The sequence below is a fragment of the Sus scrofa genome, chromosome 9, assembly GCF_054392235.1.
Source record: "Sus scrofa isolate SSC_HxYL_T2T_F1_AM1 chromosome 9, Sscrofa_HxYL_maternal_Yorkshire_Landrace_v2.0, whole genome shotgun sequence".
Lineage (NCBI taxonomy): Eukaryota > Metazoa > Chordata > Mammalia > Artiodactyla > Suidae > Sus > Sus scrofa.
In genome coordinates this window covers 26526738-26539250 of record NC_139391.1, presented here as the reverse complement: position 1 = coordinate 26539250, position 12513 = coordinate 26526738, and the positions used below count along the sequence as shown (strand labels likewise).

The 12513-nt window shown below is 52.2% G+C and overlaps 1 protein-coding gene across 2 annotated transcripts in view; it reads right to left on the bottom strand.

The window, feature by feature from the left end:
• The window catches only part of PANX1 (pannexin 1), a 49532-nt gene that overhangs the window by 14389 nt on the left and 22630 nt on the right, over nucleotides 1-12513 (bottom strand). Inside the window, exon 2 of one of the 2 annotated variants that reach the window (XM_003482597.5) lies at nucleotides 10085-10224. The exons of the other annotated variant lie outside the window; for it this stretch is intronic. Within the exon in view, the coding sequence (XP_003482645.2) occupies nucleotides 10085-10224 (140 nt within the window). The remainder of the gene's footprint in view (nucleotides 1-10084; nucleotides 10225-12513) is intronic. 2 annotated transcript variants of the gene reach the window in all.

Here is a 12513-nt window from a genome sequence, read left to right as displayed (position 1 = left end):
AGAAAAAAAGACTCCCCTTAACAAAATTAGAGCCAAGCCACAAGGGACAGCGTGCCTAAGGATCTGGAGGAAAATGGATCGGACTGTCCCGTGAAGCGGGAAGTTCTCTTTCACTGGATCACCTGGGAGGGCTTCAGAGCTCCCACGCAAGCCTAGACAGTAAAGGTTTGGGAGCCATATGGCCTCTGTCATAACCATGTGACTCTGTGACAGTATAAAGGTAGACACAGGTGATGTGCAAATCCATGGGTGTGGCTGGCTTCCAATGAAACTATTTGCAGAAATGCGTGAGGAGCTGGATCTGGCTGGAGTACAGCTGTCAGTCTGCCAAGCCCTGCCCTGGATTTTTTTTTTTTTTTTTTTTTTGGCCACACCTGCGGCATATGGAAGTTCCCAGGCTAGGGGTAGAATCAGAGCTGCAGCCGCCGGCCTACGCCACAGCCCCAGCAATGCTAGATCTGAGCCGAATCTGCGACCTACACCACAGCTCACGGCAACACCGGATCTTTAACCCACTGAGCGAGGCCAGGGATCGAACCTATATCCTCAAGGATTTTAGTCAGGTTCGTTACCACTGAGTCATGACGGGAACTCCTGTCCTGGATCTTTGCTTCTCAAAGAGTAAGGCACAAGCACCCTCAGTATCACCTGGGAACTTGTGAGAAATGCAGAATGCAGGCTCCGTCAGACCTACTGAATCTGAGCCTCTATTTCCACAAGGTCTCCAGGTGATCTGTGTGCACACGGAGTTTGGAAAACACTGGTGTACACGAGGGGTGTCTACACCCAAGCTGGCCCAGCAGCAGCAGACTCTCCTGAGAAGTGGAGGAAAACCACACTCCTGGCCTTAACCTCAGAGGCTCCAATCTAGTGGTCTAGATGGGGCCCAGGATCCTGTATTTTTAACACAGATAATGCTAAGGTTTGAAAAACTCTGGCCTGGGAGTTCCTGTTGTGGCTCAGTGGGTTAAGGACCTGACATAGTGTCCATGAGGATGCAGGTTTGACCCCTGACCTCATTCAGTGGGTTAAAGATTCATCATTGCCGGGAGCTGTGGTGTAGGTCGCTGATGCAGCTCGGAGCTGGTGCTGCTGTGGCTGTGATATAGGCCGGCAGCTGTAGCTCCAATTCAACCCCTAGCCTGGGAACCTCCATATGCTGCAGGTATGGCTGTAAAAAGAAAAACAAAACGAAACCTCTAGTCTGGAGAACCCCTCCAACTAAGTGTCTATGAATCCACTTAAAGGAAATATACAAAGATTTGACAACTCTGTTCATTTTATTTTCTTGTTCCTATTGTTGTTTGGTTTTCACTTAACCTGCTTTTCTGGGAGTTCTCTTGTGGCGCAGCAGGTTAAGGATCCAGCATTTTCACTGTAGTGGCCCAAGTCACTGCTGCGGGAGGGACAGAACCCCCGCCCCAAAGGCCCGTTATCAAACAGTCCTAGAGTGCCACCTGCTGGTCGCCTTGCATTTCCACCAGATTTCCACCTTAGAGGTGCAAGAGGCCACCAGAAATAAATGGAGTGGGAGAGAAAGGGAGGAGGAAAAGGGAAGGAGGTATGAAAGAAGTCAGTGGGGAGGAATGACAGCATGAATCACATTCCACTGCCTGACGCATGCATTAATATCACACCGAGTACCTTCTTTAGGGGGAGTCTGGGTCTCCTGGTTTTAACTCTGGCATCAGAACTGAGCTGAAAAGTGCTCACATAAATGCCATGCCTCTAACCCCCTCATCATGAGCAGTAGTCAGAACACTCCCAGAGAACTAAGTCTGGGTTTTTTGTTTTTTGTTTTTTGTTTTGTCTATTTAGGGCCGCACCAGAGGCATATGGAGGTTCCCAGGCTAGGGGTCGAATCAGAGCTATAGCTGCTGGCCTATGCCACAGCCACAGCAAGGCATTTGCAACCTATACCACAGCTAATGGCAATGCTGGATCCTTAACCCACTAAGCAAGGCCAGGGATTGAACCAATGTCCTCATGGATACTAGTTGTGTTCGTTACTACTGAGCCACAGAGGGAACTCCTTAAGTCTGGTTCTGAGCAGGACATGCAAACCACCTCATCTCTCTCCTCACTTGCACATGTAACATGTTCTGAGCATCCGCCTTGGGCTATGCATTGTCCTCAGGGTATAGCGATGAACAGAACACCGCATGGTCTCTGCCTGCATGGAACTTAGCGACTTGCAATACACAATCCATTAAAGAGAATTAAGTTAGTAATGACCTTATATCCCAGGGTGATTCCAGGAAAAGTGCAGGCAGGCTGCTCTGGGAATACACAGCCAAGCAACATAGATGGGGGGGGGGTGGTACAGCCAATGTTCTGCTTGGCTACTGGCTCATTTCTAGGAACTGGATATCTGAGGCAGGGTGTGCAGTCGGCCGTCCACACAGTGGCCTGTCTTACTTTTAGAAGCTTCACACTGACTCACCGGGCTCTTGAAGCAGTTTGAATTGGCAACAACCCTTAGTCTAGAGGTTCAGGGAAAGCTTCTAGGCAGAGATGACATTTAAGCTGAGACTGGAGTTCATCAGATTTGGGGGGTGGGGGTTCAGGAAGACTCTTCAAAGCAGAGTGTGTGCGAAACAGCCAGGCAACATGAGGCCTGTGGGAAGTCAGAGTCCCTGGGCCCAGGGGGTGGTGGGGATGGATCCAGAAGTGATCCGTCCCCAAGGGTTCCCAAGGGCCTGAGGAAGAGTGAACGCTGTTAGCCAAAATAATTTTTGTTTTTTGCTTTTTTTTTTTTTTTTTTCCCAAAATAGTTTGTTTTTTTAAAAGAACCAGAGACATTTCATGGGGACACTGGTGATTATGTAGAAAAGGGCAGAACGGGAGAAGAAATGACAGCAGCAAGGGGACAAAGATGACAGCCAGCTGCCCTAGGGGCTGGACAGAGGGATGAAAGACTTAAGCTTCATTTAAGAAAGCAGACCAGGAGTTCCCGTCGTGGCGCAGTGGTTAACGAATCCGACTAGGAACCATGAGGTTGCGGGTTCGGTCCCTGCCCTTGCTCAGTGGGTTAACGATCCAGCGTTGCCGTGAGCTGTGGTGTAGGTTGCAGACACGGCTCAGATCCCGTGTTTGCTGTGGCTCTGGCGTAGGCTGGTGGCTACAGCTCCGATTCAACCCCTAGCCTGGGAACCTCCATATGCCGTGGGAGCGGCCCAAGAAATAGCAACAACAACAAAAAGACAAAAGACAAAAAAAAAAAAAAAAGAAAGCAGACCAGGTGGGACTCCACGGTGGACAGGACACGGGGCTGGAGGAAGAGTCCCAATGGCCCTCAGATTGCAGGCTGATGAGACAGGGTGGTGGGTGGTGTCATTAACTGAGTAGACATTACAGTGGGGACAAGCAGGAAGTGCAAGTTCAGCTTCGAACAAGACCTTCAAGTGTTCAAGTTCAGGGCACCTCTGGGCGTGGATCTGGAGCTCAGGCGAGAAGGCTGGGGTGGAGATGAAGACTGGGGTGTGAGTGGCCCAGAGAAGGAACCCCAAACCAGGAGCTGGGGTTTTACACGAGATGGTCCAGGGACGGGGGGTGCAGCTAGAGACTAGGGCGTGGCCTAGGACAGAGCCTCTGAGGAACCCCAACTCCTCAGGAATGGACAAAAGGGAAAAGAGTCTGCCAGGGCGACAGAGAGCAGGTGCAGGAGGGCGTGGTCCGCAGGACTGGATGTCAGAGAGAAGCCAAGGGGCACACGCATCAGGGATTCACTCAGCATCAGGGAGGCCACTGGCGCCAGATGGGTTTGATGGAGACAGACGTGCTAAGATGTTAATGGGATGAGAAACCTCAGGAAGGGCCAGTTGAGGATGCAAAGGAGAAAGATGGGGAGCAGGTGTTGCTGCAAGTGGGGAAGGAGGATCCAGAACACAGCGGGACACATGGGGGTCCAGCTTCAGTCAGGAGAAGGGGTCTCATCTGTTCAGGAAAAAGAAGGAGAGGGCTGGTGCTACATGGGGACATTGGGGAGGCCAGGTGGCAGGGAGCTGAGGGTTTCTCGAGTTCGAGTTCGAGCTTGAGCTGCTTTTTCCTCCGAAGGTGGGGGGAGGGCCTCAGAGGGAGGCAGTGGTAGGGAGTGGGATGTCCCAGTGTCACCCCAGGTAATGACAAACTCAGAACAAGGCAGCCACCAGAATGGTGACAAGTGGAAAGGAGGCAAAGGTCTTTGGAGATGACACAGAGGACATTGCATCAGCTGTGTCAGTTGGCAGGACACACAAGGCACTCTGGGGTGGAGAACGCTCACCAAAGTCTTGAATGAATGAGGAGGCGGGGATGACGTGGCTGGGTGTCAGGAACGTCGAAGGAGCCGGGTTTTTACCTGAAGGAAGCACAGCCAGGGTGACGAATATACATGTGCGGAGATGACACAGATCTTCACGCCCACCCTGAACGAAGGACCTCCTGGGCCAACGGTGGGCTCCCTGCCCCCGCCAAGCCCAACAGCTCTTCTGCTGGAAAGACCCTCCGGATGCCGAGTTCTCCAACTGGTAACCTGCACCCACCCCTTTTTCCCATGTGAATAACATCTGAAATCGGAGAGAGGCCACGTGCTCAAGCCATCTGGCCTGGGGACCTTGGATGAGGCATCGCCCGCCATGGTCCTCGGCATCCGCCCTGTGAAAGGAGGAGCCTGTTTTAACAACCACGCGTCCACTGAAGGTGGAGAAGCCAAAAGAAAACCCACAGGAAGAGCTTTCTAAACTTGAAAAAAGAATCCAGCAACCCAAGATCTGGGGAGGTACTCGAAGTGCTGAAAGCGGAGACTCAAACAGATACCTGTACCCTCATGTTCCAGCAGCATCTTCCACCACAGCCAAGAGGTGGAAGCAACTCCAGTGTCCATCAGTGGATGAATACGGAAGGCGGTGTTTACATACAAGGGAATTATTACTCAGACTTTAAAAGGAAGGGAATTCAGAGTTTCCATCGTGGCACAGCGGAAACGAATCTGACCAGGAAGCATGAGGTTGCAGGTTCGATCCCTGGCCTTGCTCAGTGGGTTAAGGATCCAGCGTTGCTGTGAGCTGTGGTGTAGGTCATAGACGCGGCTCAGATCTGGCATGGCTGTAGCTGTAGCATAGGCTTGTGGCAACAGCTCCAATTAGGACCCTAGCCTGGGAACCTCCATATGCCCGCAGGTGTGGCCCTATAAAGACAAAAGACAAAAAAAAAAAAAAAGAAAAAAAAAAGAAAGAAGGGAATTCTGATGCATGCTCTATATAACATGAGTGCAACTTCAAAACATTATGCTAAGTGAAACAAGCCAGATACAAAAGGACAAATATTATTTTTTTCCTTCTTTCTTTTTGGCTGTGTTCACAGCATGTTCCTGGGTCACGGATCGAATCCGCACCATAGCAGTGACGGGAGCCACAGCAGTGACAATGCAGAGTCCTTAACCCGCTAAGCCATACAAGAACTCAGGACAAATATTATTTGACCTCACTTATATGAGGTACCCAGAATAGGCAAACTCACCCAGGTAGCCAAAGAGACAGGAAGCTGAGTGCTCGCCAGGGTGGAGGAAGGGAAAATAGGCAGTCGCTGCTTACTGAGCACAGAGGGTCAGTCTGGGAAGATGAAACAGATGGATGATGGTAGCGGATGCACCACAAGGTGAATGTATTTAACGCCACTGACGTGCACACCTCAAAAGAGGCTAAAAAGTTAAATCTTACAACGTGACTCCTTTATCACACACACGCAAAACTTGAAAAGGCATCAGTGGGAAAATAAGGCAGCTGTGGTTACAGAATCCAGCCTGGCTAAGGAAGCCACACGGACACAGCCGTCCTCCCTTTAGGCTGCAAACCTGATTTTCCTCGGACCACCTGCACTAGTTTCTTTTGGGGCACACACCCCAGTCCCACACGCTGGATGGCTTAAAACAACAGAAATTTGTCCTCTCACTGTTCTGGAGGCTAGAAGAACAAAATCAAGCTGGTGGCAGGTCTACATTCCCTTCCAGCCTGGACGGGAGGATCCCTCCTCCCGCTTCCAGTGTCTGGGGGCCCCACACGCGTATGGCTCATGGCAGCAGGACGCCAATCCAGGCCTCTGTCATCACGTGGCCGTTTTCTCCCTGGGTGTTCCCGCATCACCCTCCCTCTGGGCATGTCTGGGTTCAGATGTCTCCCTTCTGAGGGCATCAGACCCACTGGGTTAAGGGCCCATTCTATTCCAGCATGAACTCATCTTAACCAACCACGTCTGCAGCAAGCCTAGATCCAAATCAAGTCATAGTCTAGGGCGCCAACATAGGGTCTGGGGGGACACAACAGAACCCACGACACCACCCAAACGAAGAGTTCATCTAAGTCTCAGTGTCCCGGCAGCATCTGACACAGGCTATGATACTGCTGCGGCCCTTCTTGAAGATACCCTGGTTTTCATTTGAACAAAACACCCTTATCCTTTTCCCCAGGACCCCCAGCCCTCTGTCTCCTTTGCCGACACCCCCTACTGCCCCGCCTCTCAGGGGCACAGCACCCTCTCTGACCTGGTCCCCCCCCTGCCCTCACTCCCTAGGAAATCCCACCCAGTCCCACCGTGTTAAATACCATCCCCGGAGAGACCACGATATATACGCCCCCACCCCACTCTCACAGCTTCAGCCACCACGGGCCACTGCCTGCGTGACACTTCCCTGGACCACCGAGTATCTAATGCCACATGTTCCAGCAGAAGTATTTGGTTTTCTTCTAAAACCGTCTCCTTCCCCAGAGCCACAATGGGAAGGCCCCCAAATCTGTCTACTTTTCATCTGCTCCACTATTGTCACCTGACGCCAGTGGATGGGACACTTCGGCTGTGAGCCATGTCCAGCCACAACAGATGGTGTATATATACTGTCTCCCTCGATATAGAGCTGCAGCAGTGACCGTGACCAGCAAGGAAAACAATTACCATCTGGCCCTTTACAGAAAAGTCTGATAACCCCTGGTCTAAGCAGTTAATATCATCCTTTGACTGTCCTTTAGGTCATCTTCGAGTCATCAATAAAACACCAAGTGGTGCGCTTAGATCGACTGTTCTTTGCCTTCTCAGAAATAACAGCTTCTCTTCCTTTTTGTTTCTGGATCAAAACCCTCACTCTATGCCTACCGGTGGCCCTGTCCCTGCCTCTGTTCCCTCCGAGGACAACATCAGGTTCACCCTGCTCAGGGACCTGCCATGGCTCCCACGGTCTCCGGCATTTAACCTGTGTCCCTTCTTAGTTTTCGAAGATCCTCTGTACCACTGGCCCGACCCTCCACAGTCAATTCAGGGCTTCCGACAGGACGAGCCAACAGCCTGCCCCTCTCCCAGAAGGTGCTTAGTAGATGGAGAATAAAGAACTATGGGGAATCTGGAGTTCCTGTCGTGGCTCAGTGGTTAGCGAATCCGACTAGGAACCACAAGGTTGGGGGTTCGATCCCTGGCCTTGCTCAGTGGGTTAAGGATCCAGCGTTGCCATGAGCTGTGGTGTGGGTCGCAGACACTGCTTGGATCCTGCACTGCTGTGGCTGTGGTGTAGGCTGGCGGCTCTAGCTATCCAATTAGACCCCTAGCCTGGGAACCTCCATATGCCGCAGGTGCGGCCCTAGAAAAAGACAAAGAAAAAAAAAAGACAAAAAAAAAAAAAAGTATGTCTGATCAATCTCTTATTTGGATCTCCTGTGGATCTGTTTCCGGCACTGGGTTTTCTCTTGGTTTTCTTATACACTGCTCTTTTCGATTGTGTGCTGATCATTACACATGATAAACTGGAGTAAGAACCCAGTGCTCGGGATGAAGTTATTTCCTCCAGAGAGGAAAGGTTTATTTTTGCTTCTGGCTGGTGGGTGAACTCTGTGACAATCCCGAATCCCCTTCATTCAGTTGGTCCTGAACTGCCTCAAACCGAGACTCCAGACCCTAGGAGGGCTGGCGGACCTCTGCATCACACCCTTACTCCCCAGCAACGGCCTCTCAAGCCTGGGGTGTTGACCCAGATCCTTCCAACCTGGCCCATCCCCACTTCGATTTTTGTCCCCAGCCCTGTGAATCTGGCAAGAACTCTGCTCAGATCCTCAGCCCAACTTCCGCCCCAACCAGCTAGGCCACCATCACTGGAAAGAGCGTTCCTTCATCTCTCACCGACATTGGACACTTAAGGCTTAGCTACCCACACTGCTTGGCTACCCACACTGCTTTCCTGGATGTGCCCCCCGGCCCTGCAGCGGCAGGGGAAACCCAGAGACCGGATGCTCGCCTTCCAGCCAGCAACTGGTCCTGGACTCCTGGGCAGGACCTTTCCAAGTGCTCATGTCCTCACATGTAAAATGCACCGGGATCAAAATCTCTGAATTTCTTCCTGCTCTAAAAGTTTCGCAGCCTCGAACACCCCTGCCAACTCTTACACCGGACAATCCCAGGGCACACACTCTTCTTCTGCGGATCCAGCAGTGCCCAGCCCTGCCACTGACTGCGCCCTTCCATTCTCAGAAGGCCATTATAACAAATGGGTTTAAAGCACAACAGCCTGCATTGAGATTTGCAAACAAAGATGTCTAGTTTCTAGAGCTGTGCCCATTCATACTGAAATCCTTATTATTTTCTGCCCTGGCTACCAAGCCATGCAAAGTTGATGAAGCCCCAATGAATGCTCAAGTCGAAAGTCAAAGACAAAAGCCCAACCCCAAAGAAGAAAGGAGTCGTCAGCACAGGGCATGATGATGCCCAGTGGCCCGCAATACATACTCAACACGAAAGGAACAAGCCTGAGTCACAGCAGAGGACTGCAGCTGTTCTTTTTTAATCAGAAGGGGCCTTCCCTTGTGGCTCACAACATGACACAATGTTGCTTCTCAAAAAGAAGGATGCCGACTCTGCCGACTCTGTGTTCAGCAACAGGTCAAGGCAGGAGAGAGTCGACCTTCAGCCTCTGGTTTTTCAGAAGCGAACATTCCACGCCTTCCCCAGTGAATGAGGACACCAGAAGATACACAAACATTCTAGTCCTCTTTGTGATGGACAAAAGGACCGGGGGTAGAAAATAATGACAGTCGGAAACAAAGTCCCACTTTCACAAGTGCAGAGAAGACCCAGTGGAGCCACTTCATTTTGCAGAGAGCACTCTCCTGCCCTAACCTGCTGACTCTGGCCCAGGGTCCACATGGCCAGGCTGTGTGCCCTGTGCGCCCACCCCTCTCAACGGGGCTCCTGACCCCTCTTCTTCTCTGCTGACACCGGTGTCTCCTGGGGAGCATCTCTGCTTCCTTACAGCATGTGGACCCATCAGAAAGCAAAGGAATTGTATTCCAAAAGCTGTGCTGCAGCTAACACCCCAGACGGAGTCATCTGTGGGCTTCTTCTTTTTTTTTTTTTTTTGCTTTTTAGGGCCCCACCCGCAGCATAGGGAGGTTCCCAGGCTAGCGGTCTAATCAGAGCTATAGCTGCTGGCCTATGTCACAGCCACAGCAATACCAGATCTGAGCCGCGTCTGCAACCTACACCATAGCTCAAGGCAACACCAGATCCTTAACCCACTGCTCGAGGCCAGGGATCGAACCCACAACCTCACGGTTCCTAGTCAGACTCGTTTCTGCTGCAGCATGATGGGAACTCCCCCCAGGCTTCTTGATGCTGCAGTAACACACCGGCTAGAAGCTACTGACCAGTTGATCTTTACTTTTCCCAAGAGACCCGGCATGGGCTGGAGAGGAGCTGGCCAAAGCTCTGACTTCCCAGCTCTGTGCTCCCCGACAATGGGCACTCAGGCCTGACAAAGGTACTGAGAGCCTCCTATGCCCAGACACTGCTGGGCATCAAGGGCAGAGGGTGATTGAGACACGTGAGGACCCGGCCATCACAGAACTAAAACCAAAGAGCACCTCAGTTTCCCACCTGCTAAAGGTGGGGGCTGGACCGAGTCACATCTGAGGTTCCTTGTGATTTTAAAGGACTACGGCCGCACAATCTGAGCTGCAGTCCTGGTTGGCCACATGCACCTGGCCAGGACTGTGACCTGGCACAGCCTCTCTGGGCCTCAGTTCCCATGTCTGTAACGCAAACAGGCGAGATCTGCGATGTCCCCAGTTACCTTATGCAGGCACAGTGGGAGGTTTCTAGAGTCGCCCCGCAAGGTGTCCTTCTGCTGGACGGCCGCCCAACAGTAAGAGTCGACGAAGGCAGCCTGACGCCACGAGAAAGAACTGGGGGAGAAGCAGCTTATTTGGGTACCTGAGAAGCAAGAAGAGATTGTTCCAAGTAAATGAAAGAACAGGTGTCTGGACCCTTCCTGCCCACCCAGCACCCCCCGCCCCCCGCCCCATTCTCAGGCTCTCATATGTTTGCTAAGACACCAAGTGCCACACTCGGAGCGAGGCCAACATGAAACCCAACTCCCACGTCTGTAGTCAAGTGGAACAGCTTCGTGCCTACTGGCCCTGGCAGCGGTTTGGGCTCAGCTGGGGGAACACTCTTGAGGGAAGTAAAAGAGTCATAAAGAGAGAAAGTGAGCAAGAAAGGAACCAGAGCCGAACACGTATTAAGGAAACACACAGCGCTGGTTCTGTTCCGGGCGAGGATTGAGGGAAAGGAGGGGGCTTAAAAGGTGGGGAAGGGGAGGGAGGAGGAGAGTCACCGTGGAACACTGGACCAGAAGAGGAGTCTGCGGGATGCAGCCTGAGGAAGAGAAGGCTGGGCGAACATGCAGTACTTCATCACTCGATGGCAAACCGGCGCTTTCCCAGCTCCATTAAGAAAACAGAAGGCACAGGCCTAGGAGTTCCCGCTGTGGCTCAGTGGGTGATGACACTGGCTAGTATCCAGGAGGATACAGGTTTGATCCCTGGCCTCGCTCAGTGGGTTAAGGATCTGGTGTTCCCGTGAACTGCGGTGGAGGTTGCAGATGCGGCTCGGATACTGCGTGGCTGTGGCACAGGCCAGGAGCTGTAGCTCTGATGCCACCCGTAGCCTGGGAACTTCCATATATGCAGATGAGAGGGAAGGAAGGGAGGAAAGGAAGGGAGGGAGGGAGGGAGACAGGGAGGGAAGGAGGGAAGGAACAGGCCAAAACCTTACTGTTTACATTAAGAAGGCAGATGCTCCAGGCTACAAACCCGCAGACAGGGAAATGCTTGCTGGTTGGAGCAGTGGGAGAGCGGGGTCCCACTCCAAGCTCTGCGGTCAACTTGCTCATCTGGGAAAGGGCTCTGGGCATCACTGTGCAAATGCTACTGTTACTACTTACTCCCTGGAAGAGTCTTCATGCTCCTGAGCGCCCGTGTGCTCCTGACTCACGTGCAAAAACTGGCAGAGAGGACTTAGGGGAGGTGTGGGGCTGAAGCCATGTCCCCCTCTTTGCCAGCAAGGAAGAGGGTCTGGCAGCCACGAGCCCAGCTCCACTCCTCTGTCCCATCAGGCAGGGATGGGAGCGTGTGTCTGTCCCAGCACAGGGACCAGCAGGGACACTCTCTTCCACATCCTGTGAGGCAGGAGAGAGCTACGTGCCTGGGCTCTGACCTTAGCTGTGTTTAAACCTAACTCTGCCACTCACAGCTGAGTGACCTCAGGTCACTTACCTTCCAAAGCCAGGGACTCCCCAAAAGGGGCTGACATGAATGCCTACATACCTAGTTCCTAGCAGCTGCTCACTGAGTGTTACACCCTTCTATCCAAAGCGGTTAGCAGGCTCTGTTACAGCTTGCGGGGGGGCTATCATTTTCCCTACATACCCTGCAGAGAAGACAGGACAGTAGGAAGACACCGAGCTGGACTTCCCTGGTCCCTTTATAAGGGACATAAAAAGCCTCAAAGGGTCACCTTCCTCTAGGGAGGGGTTGGCCTTTGCACTTGCGACAGCAGAGGGCAGGGATAAGGACGTTGTCAGAGAGGAGATTCTTGTGGTGAAGGGGGTACAACGGGGCCAGGCTCTGAGGACCCCCTCTTCTTTTATCAGGTGCCTTTATGCCCACAGACATCAAGAGGGGACTTCTCAGCAAGAGCCCTTGGGGATCACTGTGACAAGTCACACGCCATTGAAACTGCCCTATAATAGGGTAGGTTCTAGCCCATCAGGAATGGCTTAAATATGAGCTGGGGGTGGGGACCACACTTCAAGGTCCCTTCCAACTCTTATCCCATTAAACTTGGGTTCTTACACTTTATAAACGATAGAGCAGTCAGGACAGGAGCCAGCCTCACTCTGCCCTTGCACTGGCGTGCCTTTGTCACACATACCTACGAGGTCCCAGACACCAAGGCTTACTGGGCATAAAACAGCACATACTATAAGAAGGACAGACCGGTTACAGGTGGATGGTTTCTGGCAAGCCGCCTGCTCGGCAGCACCTTGTCCAAACATGTTCTCGTGAAAATGGACAATGCGGTTAGGTCTTCCAGGAAACCCGTCTGGCCCTTAAGTTCCTAAGGTACAGTCCTCGTACCATGTACCTACTTTCAAAACATGTCATTACCTACTTTCCGGGGGGGAAAAGAGCTTCAAGTTGTCTTGAGACCCAGGGGCCG